At 41.6% G+C, this 23,428-nt stretch overlaps 3 protein-coding genes across 5 annotated transcripts; all 3 read right to left on the reverse strand.

Moving 5' to 3' along the window:
* Nucleotides 1-253: 253 nt before the first annotated feature.
* LOC6493196 (latent-transforming growth factor beta-binding protein 1) lies at nt 254-7,642 on the reverse strand. 3 transcript variants are annotated; one of them, XM_001957207.4, is made up of 10 exons: nt 7,553-7,640; nt 7,054-7,165; nt 4,906-5,781; nt 4,724-4,849; nt 3,663-4,655; nt 2,127-3,092; nt 1,052-2,070; nt 896-998; nt 679-836; nt 254-523 (listed from the first exon to the last, which is right to left on the reverse strand). In XM_001957207.4, the coding sequence occupies exons 2-10, from the start codon at nt 7,109-7,111 to the stop codon at nt 410-412; spliced, it is 4,413 nt and encodes a 1,470-aa protein (XP_001957243.2). In that variant the 5' UTR covers nt 7,112-7,165; nt 7,553-7,640; the 3' UTR covers nt 254-409. The 3 variants fall into 3 exon arrangements, with proteins under 3 accessions (XP_001957243.2, XP_032310780.1, XP_032310779.1); XM_032454889.2 differs by having other exon boundaries at nt 2,127-4,655; nt 7,054-7,162; nt 7,553-7,642; XM_032454888.2 differs by having other exon boundaries at nt 2,127-4,655.
* Nucleotides 7,643-9,317: 1,675 nt separating this feature from the next.
* On the reverse strand, nt 9,318-10,149 carry LOC6493195 (heat shock protein 27). The gene has a single exon (XM_001957206.4). It carries the CDS (start codon nt 9,998-10,000, stop codon nt 9,533-9,535), a length of 468 nt encoding a protein of 155 aa, XP_001957242.1. The 5' UTR covers nt 10,001-10,149; the 3' UTR covers nt 9,318-9,532.
* Nucleotides 10,150-14,567: 4,418 nt separating this feature from the next.
* Nucleotides 14,568-18,474, reverse strand: LOC6493194. The gene is given in 1 exon segment (XM_001957205.4): nt 14,568-18,474. A coding segment is annotated over 1 exon segment (1,032 nt). The 5' UTR covers nt 18,117-18,474; the 3' UTR covers nt 14,568-17,084.
* Between the last annotated feature and the right edge of the window lie 4,954 nt (nt 18,475-23,428).

Here is a 23,428-nt window from a genome sequence, read left to right on the forward strand (position 1 = left end):
TGCCAACTGATAAAACCCAAAAATAAGCTGATGTAATATTACAAAGACTTTACAAGAGTATAAGACACAAAAAGTGGTAGCACTTTTATTAAAAAATGATAACATACACTGGGAAAAAGAAGGATTATTTTTTAGAATTAAATATCAAAGATTCTCAAACAATAATTTATTTTTTCCCACACTTGATAGCCTAAAAGTTTGGATACATTGCGTATTTGATATTTTGTTTTGAAATTACAACCACAATTTCATATTCTTTAAAAATATTTATTTAAATTATGCATATAAAAGTCGTACAAAAATATTTGTATAAATTGCGCATCGAATAGTTCACTGGCCGGCAGATTAAACTGCCTCAATAGTGATTATTATGCTATATAGTTTACAAACACCATATAGGTACATATTTTTAGAAAATAGTCGGTGGACGCCAGAGCGAGGTGAGCTTGGCGCGTTTCAGTTGCCTCTGGGGACTCGATTGCGGGCGCACGATCTTCACACTACAGCCCACGGGCAGGTCGGCCTACAAAACGCAAATACAGATACAGATACATTATCAAATACAGATAGAATCGTATGAGATATAGATATTTAAGGCGAAACCTTCGGTGGCTTACTTCAGTTACGCTCAAAGCTTTAACCTAGTTTCTGAAAGAGTTCTTGGGCAGTCAGACTTACGGATTGCTCGGCCGTCACCCGGACGGGCTCCTTGCCGGGGCAGATGACATAGGTTTCGTTGTCCTCCAGTTGACGCAACTCAGCTGGCGCGGAACTGGACTTGGCTTCGGAATCGAAATCAAGTTCGAGCTTGGCGGGCGGAGGAGTGGGCTTGGCAGCTTCAGAAAAATTCAAAATAGCTACTTTTCGAGTTTAAAAAGAAAAAATCCATACTCACCCCGAACAAAAATATGGAATTTGCAGCTTAGGACGACTCCATCCGTTGTGGTGGCCTCGTAAGTAACCTGATGATCTCCCAATTTAAACAGGGCACCAGGAAACTGAAATGGAATTAATTTATCAACTAATTTCTTAATCATTTTTTTAAGCTTACATGAGACTTGTAGATCTTGAGCAGTTTGCCATTAAAGCGGGGCTCTTCCCAAATCACGGACCGCAGATTCTGGTGCTCCTTTAAAGTGACCTCGATCGATGGAGGACAGAAGTTTGTGGTGTCCGAACCCAAGTCTATCCGAGTACTCTCTCGAAGTGGAGTCTGACTGACCACCAGCTTGGCGGATTGTTGAGGAGCGGTGTCGGAGAGACTGGGAAGCTCCAGTTTTCGGAGGGAACTATGTGTGGAAAATTCGGGAAAAGACACTGGCTTGGGAGCCGGTGCTGGGAAATCAAATTTGGGAAAGGAGGCAGAACTCCTTGTGGGAAATGTGGGAAAGGAGGAAAATGTGGACAAGGGAACAGGTTCAGAAAACGATGATCGTGGAAATTCCAGACGTCCCGAGGAGAAGCTGAAGGGATTCGAGACTGGCCTGGAAGCTGCCTTTACGGTGATAATTGTCTCACAACTAGCTGATAGCTTGGTCTTTGGATCCTGAACCCTGAAGCGGGCCTTGTGAATTCCGGCTGGCAGATGTCCTTCCAGCCTCCCAGCCCAAGAAGGCTGGGCCTGCAAATAACGCTTATCCACATTTGTTGCCGGGCTCTGCAGAGTCACGTGAGCCTTTTGTTCGCCAGCATGCAAAAGAATAACCACATCTTCTGGGCACTTAATGTACGGTCTTGCCCTTTGAACTTGAGTTCGAACGGGTGCGAGTTTCGGAAGGGACTGAGCAGGAAGGCTGCCAGAAGGCATCCAGGATAACCGATTGCCCATGAAAGTGGTGCCAAAGGGGTCCGACTGGCAGTTCAGATCCTCACCAAAGGTCCAACCACCAAACATCGAGCAGACGGACATTCCGGATCCAGTGGGATAGAATCCAGGATTGCACTGCAAAGTGCAAACGTCACCTTGTTGGGAAGATCCTTGGGTGCAACTGGCCGGAGAGATGACTCCATTTAGAGCTGGTTTCAAGGCGCCGCAGAGTCCATTAGTTTGAAGAGGCGACTGATTCAGAGCTGACAATAAAAACTACGAGTTAGTGGGATTCAAGGGTTAGCAACTCAATACATACCCACACACTTGGTTTCCGGACCATCCCAAATACCAGAAGCTCCGCAGGTTCTCAGCTCTGGACCCTGGAGGACGTAGCCAGAATTACAAGTTATCCGGCAGCGGCTGTTGTAGAATTGCTTCTTCTTCTGGCGATACTTGTTGCACCGGGCCCTACTGTTTGGTGGAGCTTGGAACTCTGGACAGAGATCCCTAGGCTGGAACTGGTTAATCCATGGATTCTTGGGAGCCTCAGGGAACTTGGGGAGTGTAGGATTCGATTTTGGAAGAATGTTAAAGGAGGGGAATTTAGGTGCTTCGACAGGATACTTTGGCAGAGCCGGGAAGGAGGGAAACTTGGGCTCCTTAGGGATTTCATTCGAAATCTGAGTATCTGGGTATGTTGGCCACTCTGGCAGCGAAGGCATTGTGGGAGTTTTTGGTTCCTTTGGCGCGACTGGCACTTCTGGTATATCGATGATGGACGGGAATTCGCAACGGAAGCCGCCAATTTCGTTGACACATTTTCCGGCCTGGCAGCTGTTTTTGTCCGTGGCACACTCGTCCACATCCTGGCAGGTCCTTTGATCTTCGTCCAGTTCGAATCCTGGCAGACAGCTGCACTTAAAAGATCCTTCGCTGTTTTCGCAGCGATGTGAGCAGCCACCATTCTTCGCCTGGCACTCGTCGATGTCCTCGCACCTGTCGTCCGTTCCCAGGATGAAGCCTGGCTCACAGTCAATGGGTTCACAGCCGGAAGAGGTCCTCTTACTGCCCGGAGGACAGCCCACCAAGGCAGGACGGCAGCTGCGTCCGTCGTCGTCGAGATTATAGCCCACAGGACAGCCACACTCGAAGGAACCCTCCTTGTTGATGCACTCATGAGTGCAGCCACCCGAGAGCAGGCCGGCGCACTCGTCAACATCTTGGCAGGACTTTCCGTCCTTAGACAGCTCGTAGCCACGATCACAGGCGCAGGCATGAGTACCTAGAAGATTGATGCAGATGTCGCTACAGTTTCCATAGTTCTGGGAACACTCATCGATGTCGGAGCAGCCGAAGCCATCGGGGCTCAGTTCATAGCCCGACTGGCAGGAGCAGGCGAAGCCACCGGGTTGATTCAAGCAAAGCTGCGTACACTGGCCATTGTTGTCCAGGCACTCGTCGATATCCTGGCAAGTGCGCATATCGGCGGACAGCACATAGCCCAGAGGACAGAGGCACTGAAAGCCACCGGGCTGATTTTGACAGAAATGGGAGCAGTTGCCATTGGCCAAGGAACATTCATCAATGTCCAAGCAGGAGCGATCGAATGAAAGTGATTCTTGTGAGGATGTGTTGTTAGGTGATTGTGATTGGATGTCAATGTGATTGTCCAGGCCCAAAGCATATCCCGGCGGGCAGAGGCAGGTGTACGAACCATTGAGGTTCTCGCAAAGCAGGTCTTCCTCGCAAGTATGAATGCCCCTGGAGCACTCGTCGATGTCAAAGCAATAGCCACGCAAGCCGTCTAGTTTCAGGAGCTCATAGCCCGGAGCACAGACACACCCATACGAACCTGGAAGATTGCGGCACACCTGCTGGCAGCCACCGTTCTTCACCTGGCACTCGTCGATGTCCAGACAGCTCTTGCCATCGGAGCTCAGGCGGAATCCTTCGCTGCAGGAACAGGCTCCGCCACGGGCAGTCAGGCAGATCTGTTCACAGCCGTTGTTGTTTACCTCGCAGCGATCCTCGGCCACGCAGGTATACTGCTCGACCAGGTTGAGTCCTTCGGGACACACACACTCATAGCCACCGGGCGTGTTCTGGCAATTGTGGCTGCACAGGTGCGACTCCTCCGCGCACTCATCGATGTCCTGGCAGCCCTGGTTGTCCTCATCGTTCCGGTAACCCACCGGGCACTCGCAAACGAAGCTGGTATTATCCTCGCTGGACAAACAGGTTCCGGGAGCACACTTCTCGTGCCCCTGCTGCTGGGAGCAAGCGGTTTCCGCGACCTCACACGAATGCTGATCAGCGCCAAGGTAGTAGCCCTTGGGACACTTGCACTGGTAGCCACCCTCCCGGATATCCTCGCACACATGGGCGCACCTGGTGCGGTTCAAGTGGGGATTGTCCAGATCGGCACAGCCATCCAGGGCACAGCTCAGTTGGTCCTCGAGAAGATGGAAGCCTTCGAGGCAGTAGCACGTGAAGGAGCCAATCGTATTTTCGCACTTGTGCTGGCAGGACACATCATCTCTTTGACACTCATCGATATCCAGACACTCACTGCCATCGGCGGATAGTTCAAAGCCTGGGTTACAGGTCGGCTTCACAGGAGGATTCTCCGATGTCTGCACCACTACGGATACTTCCTCAACTTCTTCCTTCGGCTCTTCCGGTTTCTTCACTTCTCCCGGGGCTTCTTTCGTAGCTTCCTGGTCAGCTTCTTCTTTGGCTTCGGATTTGGTCACCAATGGCACCACACAGCGATAGGATCCAGGCAGGTTTTCACAGCCAGACTCACAGTCCGATGACAGTCCGGGATTGGCACATTCATCAATATCTGAATTGGGAAACATAACAAATATACACACATTCCCTCATAAATAGTAATCTCGGAAAGAAACCTACCCACGCATGTGTTTCCTGTTGAAGGATCTAGTTGATAGCCGGCTTGGCAGGCGCATTCGAAGCCTCCTGGCAGGTTATTGCAGATTTCCGAGCAGCCGCCATTCGATTCCTGGCACTCGTCAATATCTAAATACATAATTATTTAATAATTATAACTATAAATAAATATCAGAATCACTTACCAAGACAACTGGTATAGTCGTTGAGATCCAAGGTGTAGCCCTCCTTGCAGTCGCACTTGTACACGGGTTCGTTTTCATCTGGATAGAGCAACTTCTTACAGATTTGCGCACAACCGGCGTTATCCTGACCACAATCATGGCCCAATAAAGTGGGTTCATAGGGATCCTTGCTGGGTTTCTCATCAACTTTCTGAGAGGTTGTTTCCGGAATCGGGTCCTCTTGCTCGGCATTTTTTTGGACAGATTTAACCTCCGATTCCTGGTGGGTAAGGACTTCAGACTCGTCGATTGATTCAACTTTGGATCCTAGAACTTCAGCATCAGGTTCGGACATACCGCTCTCACCGATTTGGATTACAATTTCTGGTTCAGGCTTGGGGTTTCCAGCAGAGGAGCTAGTTTCATCCGTGACCGGTGGTGGTGGTGGCAGAGGAGGCTCATTCTCACTTAAGACCGGTAACGCCTCATCCTCATAGTCTTCAGGCTCGTTATCTTCGTTGTTTTCCACAACATCGTACTCTTCGAACTCGCCATCATCATCGCCCTCACCGTCGCCCTCGCCCAAGTCACCAGTATAGTCCACCAGGGGCAGACAGGTGGGTATGTTGCCCACCCAGTTCCCGTGTGAACAGAACATCATTGTGTCATCGACCTTCTCGAACTGGTAGTTGGAATTGCAGGAGTAGTACGCCACCAGGAAGACCTTCTCGCCGTTGCGGCGCCTCTCAAAGTTAACTACGCGTCCGTGACTGATCTGCGGGGGCATGATCTTGTGCTCCGCACAGCTCATGTCAAGGGAGGCGACCAGACCGGTGGGCACATTTTTCTCCTCAACAATCTCCAGTATCCGCCTTCGGCGCTCATTTCGGGGAATAGCTTTAATAAAAATAAATTGAGATATATATTTTGTAGCTGCCCAAAAGTATGCCAAATACTTTCTAATTTTTAGTTTCAATTAAGAATCTTGTTTAAGCTTATAATTAAAACTTATTCAATCGAAATTTTGTTAAGGCTTTTTCTAGAGTTATTAAAAATTTTATACAAAACATCTTAATTTGAACATCCAAACTCCATTATCATAAAACAGAAATAAATAAATTTCTTAAGGTCTGTCTTCTTTTTGAGGATTTTTGAGCCCTCGCCATTAAATAAATATCTATTAAATTAAAACTTTAGTATGCTTTACTGTCGGAGACCCTCTAAACTAATCCTAAGTGACCATAAAATCATTTGTCGGCTAATACCGCCAACAGCTGTTCGCACTCATTGTCAGACATATAAAAAAACGAAAATCACTCAAAAACTATCCGAAACACTCGGCTACTTAGAGGGAAATCCATAAAAGAAAATGAATCAATCAGTTGAATCTTTGCCAAAAGACTTTTCATTGCCATCTAGCTGCTCCCTCGTGTCTTCTCTGATATTTCATTTCTCATTTTTGGATTTTCCTTAGATTGATTTACGATCGGTTTTTATGTTTCTTGTTTTAAACGCCGGCCGGTAATTTGGTGAACCATATTTATTTGGTTGAATGGAAGCCCCATGCTAGTCCTGACTCATCTATACCATACGAATTTTTTTATTTTTGTGACACATGTCATAAAGCGATATGTAGATGGTTCATTAGCTTTCAGGGATAATGGTTTTTGTGATATCATTTTGGGGTTATTATGGTCACAGATTCAACGTTTTATGAGATAGAACAAAATTTAAGACATTATACAAGATTATGAAAATTTTATCAAAATAATTTATACAAATAGTAGTAATCCTGCCAATTTACTTATGGAAGGTAAACTATTTTAGATGTTTCATCTACATATCTTCAATTTTCTTATAAAGAAGATGGTGGTTTTTGGAAGTCCTAAAAGTATTTCTATTTATTTTTATTCCTATTTTCTACTAAATAATATATATTTTTTTAATTTGAGTTATAATTTTGGTATAGTTTGAAATTTCTTTCTAAAAATCACATGATATCATATACTATTTTACTAACCAAAACTAAATCTCTCTAAAATCCACAGTTGTTCATAGCCTTTCAATATCCAAAATTTCTGACTAAAGTTATCCCATAAATTTCAATTCCCTTCCGTTTGGAAAATAAAGATTCTATAGACATAGTCGGAACCTGCCGCCCACACTTACCTGCAGCAAATGCAACGCATGTCAGAGCGCATAAAACATATTTCGCCGCCCACAACATTCTGCAGTCCTTATAGCGAAGACTCACACCTTCCACTCACTGTTCGGCTGACTTCTTTGGTTAAAATTTTATAAATAAGATGGCACATTAATAAAATTTCACGTTTTTCGTTTCGTTAGTTGGTTTTCAGCATATTTATGGGACAAGAGGTGTATATGTAAAGATATATAGAGGAGCATTAAGATTAAGGCGGCTTTATAAATAGCACATGTTCAACACTTTTTACTTATATATTTAAAGGCATAAGTTGGAAATAAAGGGACAGTTTAACACAAAATCCAAACACTTTCAACAATTGCAGTTCACGAGAAGAGGGAAAATCCTTTATACACTTTTGAATTTAAAAAATATCATTCTTTTGTACATATATTAACTAATATATTTTTTCACACAATATGGAAGGAAAAATTTGAATATTTTTTTTTATTTTAAAGAACGCACCGTTTCCGACGAAGGCCAAAGAAAGACTGAGGAGCCGAAGAGATTCCAACTTTTCTCGAAAGGGAAACTCACAGATTTTCCGTTCCTCCAAAAGATATGTATACTTAAAAGTTTATGGGCATATCTATATATACGATGCTGATATTTCATTGCTATCATAAAGCAAATTAGTGCGAGAGCGCACAAGTGTCACCAGCCGGAGGGGAACTATTTTTACCTTCGGGTATTATCATTAGCATCGGCCCAAGAGAATTATTGATGAGGCAGTGAATTCTAGTTTATTGTTGCTGCTTTTGCATTGAACTTGATCGCTGTGATCGCTCTGATCGCCATGATCCTTCAGCAGCTGTCAAAGGTGTTTGTCTCAGAAATTATTAATATTAGTTGGCATTCCATTACATAAATAATAACAAATAAAACGCTCAATCATCCCGAATCAAATGCGCCGCTGCTGCAAGCGCTCGCCAAATTGTAAATTGTTTTTAATTAAACAAAATTAAATACAATACAAAAGTAAGCGTAGGTGTGTTACTACACTCGTCGCCGCACTCTTCGACTTATTTGGCCAGTCGAACAAACATGTTATTCTATATATTTCGTATATATATAGAATCTATATAGTTAAGTAGCTCACCCAACAGCGTAGAAGTACTCGTTCCCATATGGGCAAAGCGGGAACACCGATCTCCGATCTCCGCATCCGATCTAGAGCCCTGGTTTTGACCATTGTCCGATTGGACCTCGGCGTTTTATAGCTTACTATTTGATTGACAAATTGTTTTTTGGTCCAAAAAAAAACAACTAAAAATGTTTTAAGGCTACACATAATTGACCCAGTCGATTGAGTCGCGGATTGACAGACAATTGGGGGCGATTTTAGTCGCTTTTCAGGGGAGTGCTAAAATAAATTGATGTATTTAGATGTTTTTTCACAAATTAATGATTTTGATTTGCCTAATTTCCACTTTCATTGAATTCCGCATTTTCGTTTTATGAATGAATGGATTTTAATTCATTTCTTTAAAAGTTTAAAAGATTTTAAAAATAATAATAATAAGTGTATAATTCACTGATTGTAATAATAATTTTTTTAATTTTAAATGATAAGAAATCTATATTTTTCTCATCACAAAAATAACTACGCTTCTATAACCGCACACCAATCGCTGACGCGTGTAGAAACGCCTTCTAAACGCTAGCGCGTTTAAAAACGCCAGCAAATCGCTTCCATGCTCTTTCAACCAAATTGTGGGCGTGCGAATTCGTTCAAAGCTTACTTTGTATGGTCAGCTGATATATATCTTTACAGAATATGCATACAAATCTAGATTAGTTTTTCCAGAAATATTTTCAGGGCGACTTCTATGCGTTTCCAGTGCGACACTGGGCCTTCCTGTGTAGGTTTATGCTCAAAGTTGTCGTTTTCGTAGAGGTTGTCATTGTGTTTGTTGTTGCTTTGGTCCATTTACATTTTAACTTAACCTTAGTTGGCGTTTGCGGAAATTGCTCAAGGGCGTGGTATGCACAAATACGTTTTCTGGGCAACAGATATACTATATAATATATGCGGCGAGTGTATTATCTCGTCTGGTCAGCCACTCTAGTCACTGACTTTTGTTTTTGTGTCGTCTGGCCAAAGTGGATTTATGTTGACATTTTCCGAGGCATTGTCTCTCGGATTCGGCCACATCCGCCGGCTCTGGCTCTGGGTCTGACTCTGGAGGGGGAAAGAATAGATGCCACTACCAAATAAGACAGCCTGGTCTTAATTATTAATAAATTAAACTTTTATTTTATTTAACTAAACAAATGTTGCTTTGTTAATTACAAAAAGAGTCCAATTCTAGTCTTACGATTAACTCAGAACTATCTCTGATCGTGTGCATTAATTTTATGTCTCTTGGTATTTCGAATAATTGCTCCAACAGAAAAGAAACTAAAAACAAAACACTGAAGTACGCTCTCATCCTATTTCCTTGGTTAGTTCTTGATGCTTAGATACGAGGGACCCACTTGGCGGACGTAGACGCTCCTCTCGTTGGTCAAATACGGTGGGCAGCGGACTGTGAGGATGCCGTCCGAGGACAGCTCCGAACGCACATCGTTGGGATAGTAGCCGCGTGGCAGGACAAACCGTTTGACGATGTGTCGGCCCACAAAGGTGTCTCCATCACGGCGCTTCTCGTGCTTTGCTTCCACCACCACCGTGTCGCCCGTGGTCTTCACCGTGATCTCGTAGGGCTTGAACAGGTGCACGTCAACATTGGCCTCGAATCCGTCCTTGCCGACGATCACCCGGCTGAGATCCGGGGCGGATCCCACTCGCGACAGCGATCGCTTCCAGTACGGAAGGTCCCAGTCGGCCAAGTCCCAGTCGCGCCACAAGCGACGACGGTAATCCCAGTAATCCCAATCGTTTGTACTGTTTGTAGCCGGCACCAGAGCCATTGTTTTCCTCTTGTTATTTAATCCTTTAGTTCCTCAAACAGGACGAACAGCAGCGCTTTTTGGTGTTTTTCGAGTTGTTTTTCACTTTTCGCGATCTCTTGAAGACGTCCACTCGCGTTTTCTGCTCTGAGCAAATTAAACTTGCCACCGACAGTAGCTCACACTTTTATAGCTAAACGCTTCCCCGGGTGGGCTCAGAGTCGATTCAGATCGCACTTCGACTCAGTTCTGGTCTAGAACCAATGACAATTGTGACGTAGTAGCTACACGGCTAATAAAAATGGGGTTAAAGTCAAAGAATATCTACAACTACAGGGTTGATTTTAAAATTAAGATAATAAGGAAGCTTTTTCTGATGATCTATAAAATATACTTCATTTTTATGAACTACTTTTTATCTTCAAATCAAAATCACTTAACTTTAACTTTAAGGTGTCTTTGTGATTAATTGATTTATATTAAATAGCTTTTTCAAGCATTTTATTCAGTAGAGATTATGGCAACTTAGTTCATAAAATCTTCAAGTCCTTACCAAAAGATTCATACAACTAATATTCGAATTTACTTGTCTTGTATTATAAATTTATTTAAAACTAGAAAAATCTTATATTTATCTTAGTGTATTGGTAGTTACAGCTGGGCGATGTTTTCGATTGTTTATCTTGCGGCATTTGTTGTGCTGTTTTTCACCGAAAGGGGGTTGGCTAATGCTGTGGGCTGGAATTCTCTCTTTACCCTCAATGGAAGTGCTACGATCTGAATGCTATTTCCTTGAGGCGCTTGAAAACATTATGCTGGGTGGGCTAAAATGTAATTACAATAACTTCCGCAGGGTGAAGAAATTGGTTTTTTTTTCCCATTTTTTTTCCACAGTATCATATCTTTCGTCTAAAAAATAAACAAGAATTCATGCCAAAACTAGTTAAATTTCTCTTTCCTTTGCGAGTCCTAAATTGGCTCGAAGCGTGCACTTTCACTTTCTTCTTCACTTCCGCAATTTACGAAATTGACCTTCCTCGTTTGGCTTAATCGGACTTCCTCGCTCTCTGGCTGCTTGTTGAAGCCAAACCATTCTCCCATATCGCCAACGCCTTAAAATTAGGAAAAAAGAAACAGCTTGCCAAAAAATTCAAACTGAAAAGTCAAAAAGTTTGAGCTTCAGCATTTTCAACTTAATTACGCAGCATTTCCGCTTGCTTAGATACAAATGTATCTGTATCTAAATTGAAAAGCAAAATCAAAACAACAAATACGAAAAGCAAATTCCAAATAAAAACAGAGACATTTCTTTGCTACGGAAATCCAAACAGAGCATAATTCTTTTCACTTTTTGACCAAATTTGGTTCCAAATACAAATCCAACGCCGAGCATGAGATACGGATACATAAAGGGGTATTGAACCTCCCCGAGCGGTAGTCATGACAAAAGGGCAATTTGTGAAAATTTTGACGATTTTGCAGTGCAGATTAGTGACAATGTCGCGACATGAACATAGACATCGACAGCGACATCGAGCATTTATGGGCCTGACCTGCCCACCCTGCGACCATATCCCACCCGTACACACTCGCACATACGTATATATCCGTATTTGTACGAAACCCGTGCCCATAACGAAACACAATCATCGATGTGGACTGGGACTGGGACTGGGACGATGTGGCCCACCCCGTTTGTAATTGTAATTTTCTGTATCAGCCGTAGCTGCGTGTATTTTATAATAATTATAACAAGCTTCGCAGTAATTTAGATGCCATTTAAGCTTGTATTTGTATAAAGTCATTTGCCGTCGAATCAATTCGATGGGAAAACAGCATCGTTCGCACAAATAGTTCTTAATATCTTCTTATAAATTATAGCCTTAGCTTTCGGCACTCGATTACCGATTAAAAAAAATAAACATCAGAGGATATAAATTATACCAAGGCTATATATACACGTTGACACCTCTTTAAAGGCTTTGGGGATTATTGGTAGAAAGTGTTAAAACTATATTTAAATGATTAGCTCGATGATGAAGATGAATCATGCAGTGCAGTGTGATTTTCTGGCTTTTAAAGTGCCGCAGCTGGCTAAGCGACAATACATTCGCAATTAATTCTAAACAAAGCAATCTACTAATTTGTTTCATTTTATGGCAAAATCGAATGAAAATCAGAATCAATTCCCCCGGGGGCACTGAGTAGTAGGCTGAGTGTGTGCACAACTTTCTTTGATGGGTGTGGGAGACATTATCTAAGAGATGACTTTCTATAATCGTATATCACATTAGCATACCAGGTGAGGGAATAGGGAATGCGGGATGCTCGGTGCTGGATATGGGTTGCGGGAATGCTGATCCCCCAACCCAGGCAGCTGCCCCATGGGATGTCTCCGCCCCCTAGGTTGTTTATGGCCACAAATGTTACGTTAGCTTGCCACAACACGGAAAAGAAAATTTGTCATTCGACGGGAATGGCAGAGAGCCAAAGAACTCACCTCAAAAAAACAGACTGGACCATTTGTTTGATTAGCGCAACAGTTTGTTCTTTTCTGGTCGGTTCGGTTGTGTTCTGTTCTGTTCTTTGATTTTATTGCTACCGACACCTCCGCAATAAAATCCAAATCTAAATCCGAAACTAAATCATAATTTATATTTTCACGAAAAACACATCTTTTGAAATGCTCCTGGCCTAAGCCCTTTGAAAATGCGTGGGCTCTAATGGGTCAAATGTTCTCTAAGAAATATGTTTACATTCTACTAACCGAAAACCCATAAAAATTAACAATATATGCCAATGGATTAGGCAAACGAATAAAATATTTCTCGCAACCGACTAAAAGTATGCTATTAAATCTTTGCACTGCAAAGGCAAACGTGACGTATGCGTAATATGTGGCAATACCTGTAGTTACCTTAGGAAATCGATAATAGAGCTCCGTTCTTGCAGCAAATTAAGTTGCCGGCGATTGCGAGTGGAGTCGAGTATAAAAGTAAATGGCCGGCCAGACACCAAAACAAGTTCACCTGCAAAAGGGCAACAAGCAGGTGCAAGTGACCTGGCCAACATGCCACACTGCCTCAGTGGCACACTGCCTCTTGGCCACTCTGCCTCTTAGCCACTGTGCCACTGCAATGCGGCGCCGCCTTGCCAGCTGAAGGGAAACGGCGAAACGAAAGCAAAAGTTCAAGTCGAAGACAGGACAGCGAGGAGCCAGCAGAAACTTAAAACTGTAATTGGCCATGCGAAGTGAACACTGCAGGTTCCTGGCCAGAGAGAATGAGCCCCCAAAAGGCAGCCACAATAATAGTTGCCACAACAGCACCAACAAACTGGCAAACTTTCCACAAATAAAGCTTAAAAAAAATGTAAGAAAAATAAGCAACAAACGAACTGGAAACACCCTTTAAAAAAATACCAAAAAAATTCTATTATTTAAAGTTACATTAAATTACTAAACTTTGATTTTAATTTTCGCTTCTTTTTTTTGTCAAGAAATGGCTTTAAAATATAGATAAATATTAAAAAGAGATTACCAATAAAATGGAACTTAAAACCAAGCAAGTGGAAAATGTATTTATCAAACCAACTGAGTGGAAAAATATAATATATTTATGAGCCAGCAAACAAAATAATAAATGTCAATCATGAAACTTGAAAATCATTAAATATCTGCGAATTTAATCCCACAGATTCAATGAATTTATTATTACACGTTTGGTAAACTGACCTAACAAAAAATGCATTTTAATATATAATTTATACTTGTAACGATACATTTTTCATGGCTGTTACTTAAAAAATATATATGTTTGAGGCAAAGCTATTATAGAGCGATTCATTTGCTTTAAGATAGCTATCGTACCCGAGTTCAACCTTCAACAAAATCCAGAACTGCAACTACATTTCCTAACTTGGCCATTATGCCCGACAGTCACGCCCACCGAAGGCTCGCTAGTTCTGCACTTGTTTGCATACGAATGAAATATTTATTTATAGCAGTGTAGGAAGGACATGAAGGGGGGCATCCAGGGGCGTAACTGGCAGGGGGCTCTGGGCATACAGGCATACGGGGCATTCGGGCCAAACAAACAACGCTTGGCCCGGCCTATTATTCTATTTTTGTTTTGTGCTATTGAACCCAATAGACGTGAGTCGGCTAAACAATGGCAAACATCGAAATGGAAAGTGGACAGTAGGCATTATTTCTTTCTAGTGTATTGCATTAAAAATTCCAAGACTAACTTTATGACGACACATCCTTGAGGAGAAGATGCGGGGCTCAGCTTAAGGACACTCCGTATCGCATATACTGAGTTGCCCAAGTGGCCTTATGAATCACCAAAAGGTCAAATTTTAATATACAAAAGCAAAAAGTCGCATAGTTGCACTTGAAAATTTTGTAAATGCCTTTTGGACAGTTTGGAGTGTCGGCTTTTTGCGCCAAGACAGTAAAATTAAAACAAGTGACAAGGACGCACCAAATAGCCTTACTTGTCTCTCTGTCAAGGCCAAAACCGAGGAGTTGGCTCACGGAGTGAAGCCTTCAAAAATGCGCACATCAAATATCCCTTAAAATAAAACACATTTCGTTTTGTCATATTATATATTGCTATATTTATTTATTAAATCTCAAGTTGAATACGATTTTAGTTGAAATTTTTGTATTGGAATGATATGCGTCGAGTGTGTTGCTTTTTCTTTTGTATAAAGTATGCAGTTGCGAGAGGTTCTATTTTGTCAATGGTTTGTGTTTCCGAGGAACATCTAAATTACTTTGAATATTATTTTTGATTAGATGAATGAAGCCATCAGGTTGGCCTATGCCTTTAAAATGTCTTCTTTTTTGTCCAACTATGTAGTTAAAAGTGGGTGTGTGGCGTTTAAGAGCTACTGGCAAAACTTTGTTAGTTAAAAACTACAGCTAAGTAATTTTCATTAACATATTTTTTTTAGATTTTTCTTCGGTTGTAGAGCTCTTGAGTTTTATCTGCGATATGATTTGCTGATTTTCGAGTAAAGCTATGAGTTTAAAATTGTAGTTTATGTCTTGCGATACATATAGATACATTTTCCGTATTTATTTAATGTTGGATCTAAACTCTGAAAAGTGCAAACAGTGTGACTACACATATAATTTATATTCTCGTAATATATATATATATATAAAATTTTCTCTTTTCTGGTTAAACTTGTTTCTTGATTAGTTGTAAATACATTTTTTTGAAATATTTTCTTGCGTTTGCATTTTGGTTTTTGTGGTTTTTGGATTTGTTTCAACATTTAGAATACATTTAGAACACTCAAATATTTTTTGTTGAGGAGAATATCTGGCTACAAAACTATAAATATATATATTTAATCTTTTACAAATGTGTTCCAGCGTTTATCTCGATTCTAGACTCAAGCCCCAAACAAACTTTTCCTTTCACATTTTTTGTTTTGCTGAAAAAAATGTGCTTTACTTTTCCGTTTTCATTTCTGTTTTTCCTGTTTTGCTTTTTCACTAATTTAAAATTGGGACCAAGGTCTTCTGTGTGTTTGTCCTTAGCCGTAGCTTTGCTATTGACTTGTTTACATTCGTCCCCCCGAAAAAAGGAAATTGAAAACATGTTTCACTTTTCATAGGGCCCAAACCTCTTTCCCTCCTCGCTCCGTTCTCACCCTCCCTGATTTGGCCCAAAACACTTGCCGACATTGTGGAAAAGTTTTCCCAGCTTTAGTGCAACATTTTTCAGTTAGCCGGGCTTTTTGGTAGAGGAATATGGTAGAAAACAAATAACTTTCCTCTGTTTGTGTGAAAATGAAACATTGCCATTGCAAAGGTAGTAGGGTCTATCTGTGTGTGTGTGTGTGTGTGTGTCTGGGTGTGGGGGTGTCCAGAAGACCTATTAAATTAGCCCGCAATCTATTTGGCTTAAAACAGCTAACAGCTTGTATAAAATGTTTTGGAACCTCAAGCTGAACAAAAACCTTCAATCGGTATAAAAATGAGACCAGTTTTTACTTAAATTTTAATTTTAAATCAATTAACTTTAAAATCTTATAGTATGTGTTTATAAAAGTTTCCCTGAACCAACATTAATTCTTCTGTTAAGAAATAAAAATAAATAAAATGTTTTTAGTTCAGCTTCAGTTTCCACAAACTTTGATTTTCTCAAACAGTATTCCCAGTATTAATATAATATTCATATATAAGTTATATCTTTTGCTTGGTATCAAAAAATTGTATAAAAAATGTTTGCTTAACAAATTCTTCGATTCTTTTTATACATTTTATTCAAACTTTTTGTATAAATCTGGCTTTAAAAATTGTGTGTATCTGGTTTTTGCAAAAGTTTTCGGTGTTGCTTTAATAGTATTGTTTTTGGTTTATTTTCTATATTATATATTTTTAATATACGTACAATTCGTATAGTTTTTGGAATAAATGGTTTTTCTTTTGTTTGCTTTAAGCTTCAATTTGCTTTTGGCCTGTAATTTTTAGCAATTTTTCAATTGGTGGTTAAGAAAAGTGTTTGCACTGGAGTAAGTTTTTAAATAGATTTTAAAAATGATAGTTCTTTTGGCAGTTTTAGTAAAATTATACATACTTTTGATTTAATTATTAAACTAGAATTAAGTGTATTTTAAAACAAAGCTTCAAAATACTCTCAACTTTATTAAAAAATGTTTCAGAAATGATTCATTTAAACAAAAAGAAATCCTAATAGTTTAGTTTTTGAAGTTTTCAACAAATGCATCCAAGAAAGGCATTATTGTATGACTTTCATTGAAATTTTTGAATGAAAAAAAAGGAAAAAGGATAGAGGTTTTTTATACTCTTAATTTTAATTTATTTTCAGGTTTAGATATTAAATAATATTATTAAAAATATTGCTTATAACTCACACCAGTGCAAGACAAAGTCCTAAGCCCTTAAAAAGCCGTCTCCGTAAATTCCTATATTTTCAAGCTTACCTGGCACTTTTCCCCAGAGAACCCCCTTCCCATTAAATGGCGGAAAACCCCTGCTGAATGACTCGCCAAACAAAGAAAACCCATAGGCCCCACCACGGACTGAGGTGGAGCACCCTCTCAGCATGTTTCGGAGTCGGGATAACTAGTATGCGATCCTGCCCAGACGCGTGACTGGTAGCGATGTGGGCTCTGAGCTAGGCAGCTCCCCGCATCGCTGCAGCCAGCTCCAGGCCTGGCCGCACACGACCCCAACTCCGGCCAACATTCAGAAGCAGTTGCTCCGCCGCTTCGTGGTCGCGGTGTCCGAGCTGGCGCCCGTCTCGGACAGGACTCCGCCGACCACCGCACTGGTGGCCGTGGAGCTGAGCGTGGAGGTCCGAGCGGACACAGCTGCCGGGAGCAGCCGGGCCGAGTTCTATGTCTTCTTCAGCTGCTGGCCCACTCCGCCCTTGGGGGTCCGGGACTTCTTAACCAGGAAGCAAGTGAGGAACTCGATCGGCGAGGGTATCTTCTGGAGGCTCTCCTCGGAGCTAGAACTCGACTTGTGACTCTCGGAGCGGATGTTGCTGCACTTGACCCGTCCACTGGCTCCGGGTCCGGTCTCCAGGGCGTGTCGATAGTAGTTCTTGCAGCACTTCTTGGAGAGATTGTACATCCGGACAGTGCGGTCGATGTTCTCGTCGTCCTCCTCCTCGCTGGCCTTCAGGTTCAGGCCCAGGCCACCGACTCCGACATCGTGGGAATTGGAATTCACCATGCCCAGGCCCTTTCTGGCAGTGGCAGTGGCGGCGGCTGTGTGCGGGGCCTGGCCATCAGACTTTGATTGATTCTCCTGGCCTGGTCTGACCTGGTGGTGGTCACCCTGCTGAGGGAGCTCCTGCAGCTGCTGCTCCTGCGGCAGTTGCTCCTCCGGCTGCTCCTCTTCGAGATTGTTCTGGGAATCGTCGTAGAACTTGTAGCTGCGATACCGAGTCTGCCTGCCGGTGCCCGCCTGAGACCAATCCCGTCCCGATCCTGTCCAATCGGTGCTGGCTGGCAGGGACAACTGGATGGTGGGGGTCCTGTAGTATTGGCGGTGCGGATGGAAGCCCAGCCCAAAGTCGTCCATGTAGGACTGCGAGTTAATGTTGTCCAACTCGTCAGCAACGCTGAGGAGAAAGGGAAGCGTCGACATGGTGGCGGTTACCTCGTTTCTCAGCCTTCTCAGCTTGTTCCCCTCGCTCTTGCTCCACTCCACTCCGCTCGCGGCGCCCCGCAGTAAAAATATAGGTATCTGTGCTAGGACTCTGGATCAAAAACTTCTCCCCTCGCCCACACTCTCGACTGTCCGCTTCGGCGTCTCTTTGAAGAACTGCACTTGTTTGCTGATTTACTTTTCTCTATTTTTCTACTTTTATTTATTTTCTCTATTTATTTTCCCCCTTTTTTTAAGGCTTTGCAAATTTTACAATTTAAATGGGAACCCTTCACTCCGGCCAACACGACTGCACGGACTCGAAACTGAAACAGAACTGAAGGAGAATGCAATTTCCAGTCAACACACGACGTCGCATTCGAGTTCATCACGATGGCGATGATGATGATTAAATGGTGAAAACTCCTTCGTGAGTGAGAGAACATTTCTCTCGTAGATGGGGAAAACCTTCTCTCACTCAATAGCATTCTCTCTCGTGTCTCTGTTTTGGTCACGCGCTCAGACAAACCCGATGCAGTCACTGTATTTGGGTTTATGTTTTGATTTCGGTGCTGCAACACGGCGTATGCGTGATATTTTTGTTAGGCACCGAACGGCAAGTGGCATGGGATTTTTCCCGTTCGCGCCTTATTGTCATTAGCGTTTTTGAACACGCTCGCTTTCTTTTTTTTTTTTTTTGGCCCCCAGCTGCAAGACTCTGCAGCGTTTTTATTTTCATTCCTAACAAGCATCGTCCCTGGACTGCTGCGCGGCAACTGCAACGTCGAAGGACACCGAAACCGGGTAAAATGGTGTGGGTGATGGGCTGGGTGGTTGGGTGGTGTCATAGTGGGTGGCAGATGCCCTGCGGCCCTTGCAGCCCGAAGTGGGTGCATCTGCGAGAGCAGGATGGCGAGGTGGCGAAATCTTAGTGCGCAATAATTCATTTGTTGGCATTACTTTGAGCTCTGAAGGCTGCGTGTTTCGAAATTGCCAGCTAAATCAATTCAATTTCAACTCGTTAGGGCCCAGTTAGGGGGAACAACGGAACAGTCTGACAGATGTAAAGATTTAGGGCACAAGGATATCCCTACAACAACGGCTTTTATCTGCCTCTACTTTATAACATTGAATGACTAGCTATGTTATGGATATATCCCCGAAAAATATTGGGACGTATATGTAATATTTGATAGTAGTTAGTGATAATAGTACTTTGCATTCAGTTTCTATCGAATATCTTAACTATTTTGAAACCGATCGAAAAACGGAATACCATTTATGAATCGGAGAACTTTTCCCCTTCTACCTGCATAAAAATATCGGAAAAATGAAACGAAAAAAATGTGGACCATTTTTTGGCCCAAATCATAAAGGGTACCCCTTTAAAAAATTTCGAAAAATGGGTCAAAATTTTCGTTGCCAGGTTTTGATGAGGAATGATGCTGCTCGGAGTCCTGAAATCGGGAAGGTATGACATTTACGGATCTTCCAAGTATTGGCTAAGTTATGCAGATTTTCCCACCAGGAAAATTGAAAAGTTGGAAAAGCGTTTCTAATATTTTTTTATTTTCCCAAAATCTATACTTTCTATTCAGTTTTTAACAAGTATCTTAAATATTTTGAATCCGATCGTAAAACGGAATACCATTTATGAATCAGAGAACTATTCCCCATCAATCTGCATAAAAATATCGAAATTAAGAAACGAAAAAAATGTGGACCATTTTTTGGCCCAAATCATAAAGGGTACCCCTTTAAAAAATTTCGAAAAATGGGTCAAAATTTTCGTTGCCAGGTTTTGATGAGGAATGATGCTACTCAAAGTTCTAAGATCGGGAAGGTATAACATTTCTCGATAGGAGGAATATTATTAGGAATATTAGCCGAGATATTGCTAAAATGCTTTCAAAATATCACGCATACGCACTGATGTCCATTTGTTTGTGGTTAGGGGAAAACTTTAGCTATTTCACATTTGAGTAATAAAAGATGATTCAATTCACAATAAATAAACCATTTGTTTGATTTATTTTTGACCAACAGATCGAATATGTATCATAGGCATCTGGAAATGTACTTCCTTGTGGAAGGATAATCCAAAGGACCTGCCATATTCATGAGCACAATCAACCCGAAAGAAAGCGAGAGATGAAATGGAAAGCCAGAATTCAGAACTCAAATTGGCCTGGGCCAAAAGGACATCAGCCGCAGGAGCCCAGCAGTGGGAAAAGCAAATGAAAAACTGCAGCAAGTGCACACAGGCTCTGATACAGACAGACAGGCAGACCAAAAGGACTAAAAGACAGCTTTAAATACATTCGTATAGGCAGATATCCTGTTGGGTGTCCTGTGTCCTGTCTGGCAGTTAGAGACACTTAAGCCTGCGGTGAGCGGCTGTCGTTTGTGTGCCACTTATTGAGAGCATAGACGGAGAGGAGGGGACTGTGGAGCGACCCTGCTGGGCAGGAGGCGCAGGACATAAATCTTTTAGCACTTTATTTGACATACTTTCGGGACGGAAAAAGGGACAGAAAATGGACAGACAGAAAGACAGACAGACAGGTAGTCAGATAGGCATAGAGATACGTATAGAAGAGCCAGAGAAACAGACAGAAGCCTCATGGCCCAGGACGAAACGTCACATGCTCATCAATCGGTCGCTCACATTTTCTAAACAGCAAAATGATGTCCGTGTACCTTGGAGAGGTAATGCACTAAAAAAAAGCAGTGAATATGTTATAAAAATATTTTAATATTTATTTTATTTTAATTCATTAGTTTTCAGAAATAGCTGCCAGGCATACGTTGGGCACTTTAGTTTTTAACATTATAATTATAACAAAATAAATTAATCCTAAAAAATAACTTAATATTTTTTCTCAACACATCCAAGTACACTTGCACCTAAGCTCTTAACAAAATTATTCTCTCAGTGATCTCTCAGAGCCTGGCAGACGATGACAGTCAACGATAAGCGGTCGAGTGGCTGAGTCCTTGTGTGCTACCCCACACTAACCTCCCCGCACCACTGTGTAGCCTAACTCCCTCCAATGTTGTGACTGCCTTTGGTTTGTTGTTGGCCAAACAAACACGGCTTAAAAGCAAAGAGAACAGAGAGGGGCAGAAAGGCACATACGAGAATCAGTAGGAACCTTCTTCATGTTCATGTTGGCCTCATTTGACTCTTGCCTTCTTCCTTGCTTAATCCATTTAATTGCATTTTTTCACAGTACCTTCTGTTGCTGCAATTTAGTTAACCCTTTTGTTCTTGTGCATTCCAGTTTATTCTTTTTTTCCATTTTTTTTTTTGGTCGTATGTGGAACGTGAGAACAAATTACGCATACGCCCCAGTAAACCAACCCGGGGGCATTCAAATATTCATTTGCAATTTGGTGGCTAATGAAAATTCGTTAGAAATGCATTCCGATTTCAATTCCACCCAACACCCTGCATACCGCTTTGTTGGTAACAACCACCCACGCCCACGCCCTCCCCCCTCCCGCCACTACCGACTTGTCCTTGTGCCACTTTTCGTCTTTGATTCCGACCATTTCGCTGAGCGACTGTCTGACGTTTCGTATCAAATTATCTATAAATTGCGATTGCCCAGGCACGCCATCATCAATGCAAAGGAGCTGCCGCAGGAAATGGGCAGAGGGGTGGGCGAGTGGGGGGTAGGTGGTGGGGAAGGATAAATTCAGTTCGTGTTTGCCAATTGTTCCTTTTTAACTTACATTGTCGTGTGAAGTTTTGCATATCACTTCAATGAACTTACAGGCCAGCTTCGATAAATCGATTAAATTCGATTTTATTCTATTTTTATTTAATTATAAGTATATGGGTATAAAATATAAAAAAGATAATATAATAGTAGATAATAATTGCCTGATAAATTAATATGCTTTTGAATATTACAGAAATAAAACATTAAAAGTGGTTGATGAGCATCTAATAGAAAATCGAAGTATAAGACCCATAAATATGGTAAGATCAAGAGAAAATAACAACTTTTAGTGCTTTTTTGTTAATAATTCAATACTGGTACCAATTTTAAATAAATGATTAACATAAACGTTTGATTTTTTGTAAAAGTAATAAAAGAATCTATAGTATTCGATTTATTGAGTTTAAACTATAATCACATATGTAGGACCGATTCAGCATATGCCTACCCACACACTCGTGCCACCAAATCACCGATGAGAAAAAAAACAGAGAAAAATACAATAATAAAAAAGGAAGGAAGGAAAAAAGAAGCCAACCTGCCTTCTGCCAAGTCTTGCTATTTGCCCGAGATTTGAATTTAATTTTGAGGTCAGACAAAGGCAAGAGAGTTTTGGGCCGGGTCGAAATGGAAGGGCATGGATGAAGGGAGAAAGGCTTGTGCCTCAAGTGTTGCCTGCATAAAAAAATGCAATAAATATTTAAATTACTATATCCACATGCTGCACGCAAATGGAGAACGAATCCATAAGAGGTTTCTGGCTGGCAAAGGAAAATGGGCTGTTGGGCTGTGGGGCTCTCGAAAAAGTAGGCTAAATGTGGATCGCACTACAAAATAATTAAGAAAAATGTTGCAAAGAAATTGAAATGAGTGTCGAGTGTCGAGTCAAGGAATTGGCAACAGAATCGTTTTACTATTTCTTCTATTAAAACTCCATCAAAATATTTTGATGTAAAACTACAGCTACCCAGTTATTTACACAAAATTTTTGCGTTCATTTAATATTCAAAGCTTTGAAATTTTGCACAATATTTAAGCCAACAACAAGTCCGACTTAAAAGTAATTTATTCGAAGAACAACAGCAACAACAACAACTAGATAAATTGGATGGCCAACAATCGTGTCAAGTTCAACAAAAGCTTCACCCGCAGCTCGATTCAATCGCTATTGTTTTTGGCTTTTGCCTTTTGCCGTCTTACAAGTTTTTACATATAAATTTCACGGCACGCACCGAAAACCTGTTAATGCGTTTGGCCAAAAAGCCACGAAAACTGTTGATGCCACAGGGAGGGACTTGCACCCACGCGATCCCCAGCTGAGAAGCACCAAAGAGAGACCCCCTAAAGGGGCTAAGACTCTCAAAGAGACTGGTCAAGAGAAACACAAAGCTTCGGAGAGCTTTGGGCCAAGTTAAGGGCCTAGGGCATTGGGGGTAATGAGTTCACAAGGAAGTATGCAAAGTGCTTTTATGGTTTATTTTGTATTGCAAATGAAATTAATCGTGCCAAAGTGTATACTTTAAGAACTAGAATTTTATTAATAAAATAGATACAGAATATAATATATACAGAAAATAAAAGATA

The sequence above is a fragment of the Drosophila ananassae genome, chromosome 2R (assembly GCF_017639315.1).
Source record: "Drosophila ananassae strain 14024-0371.13 chromosome 2R, ASM1763931v2, whole genome shotgun sequence".
Classification (NCBI taxonomy): Eukaryota; Metazoa; Arthropoda; class Insecta; order Diptera; family Drosophilidae; genus Drosophila; species Drosophila ananassae.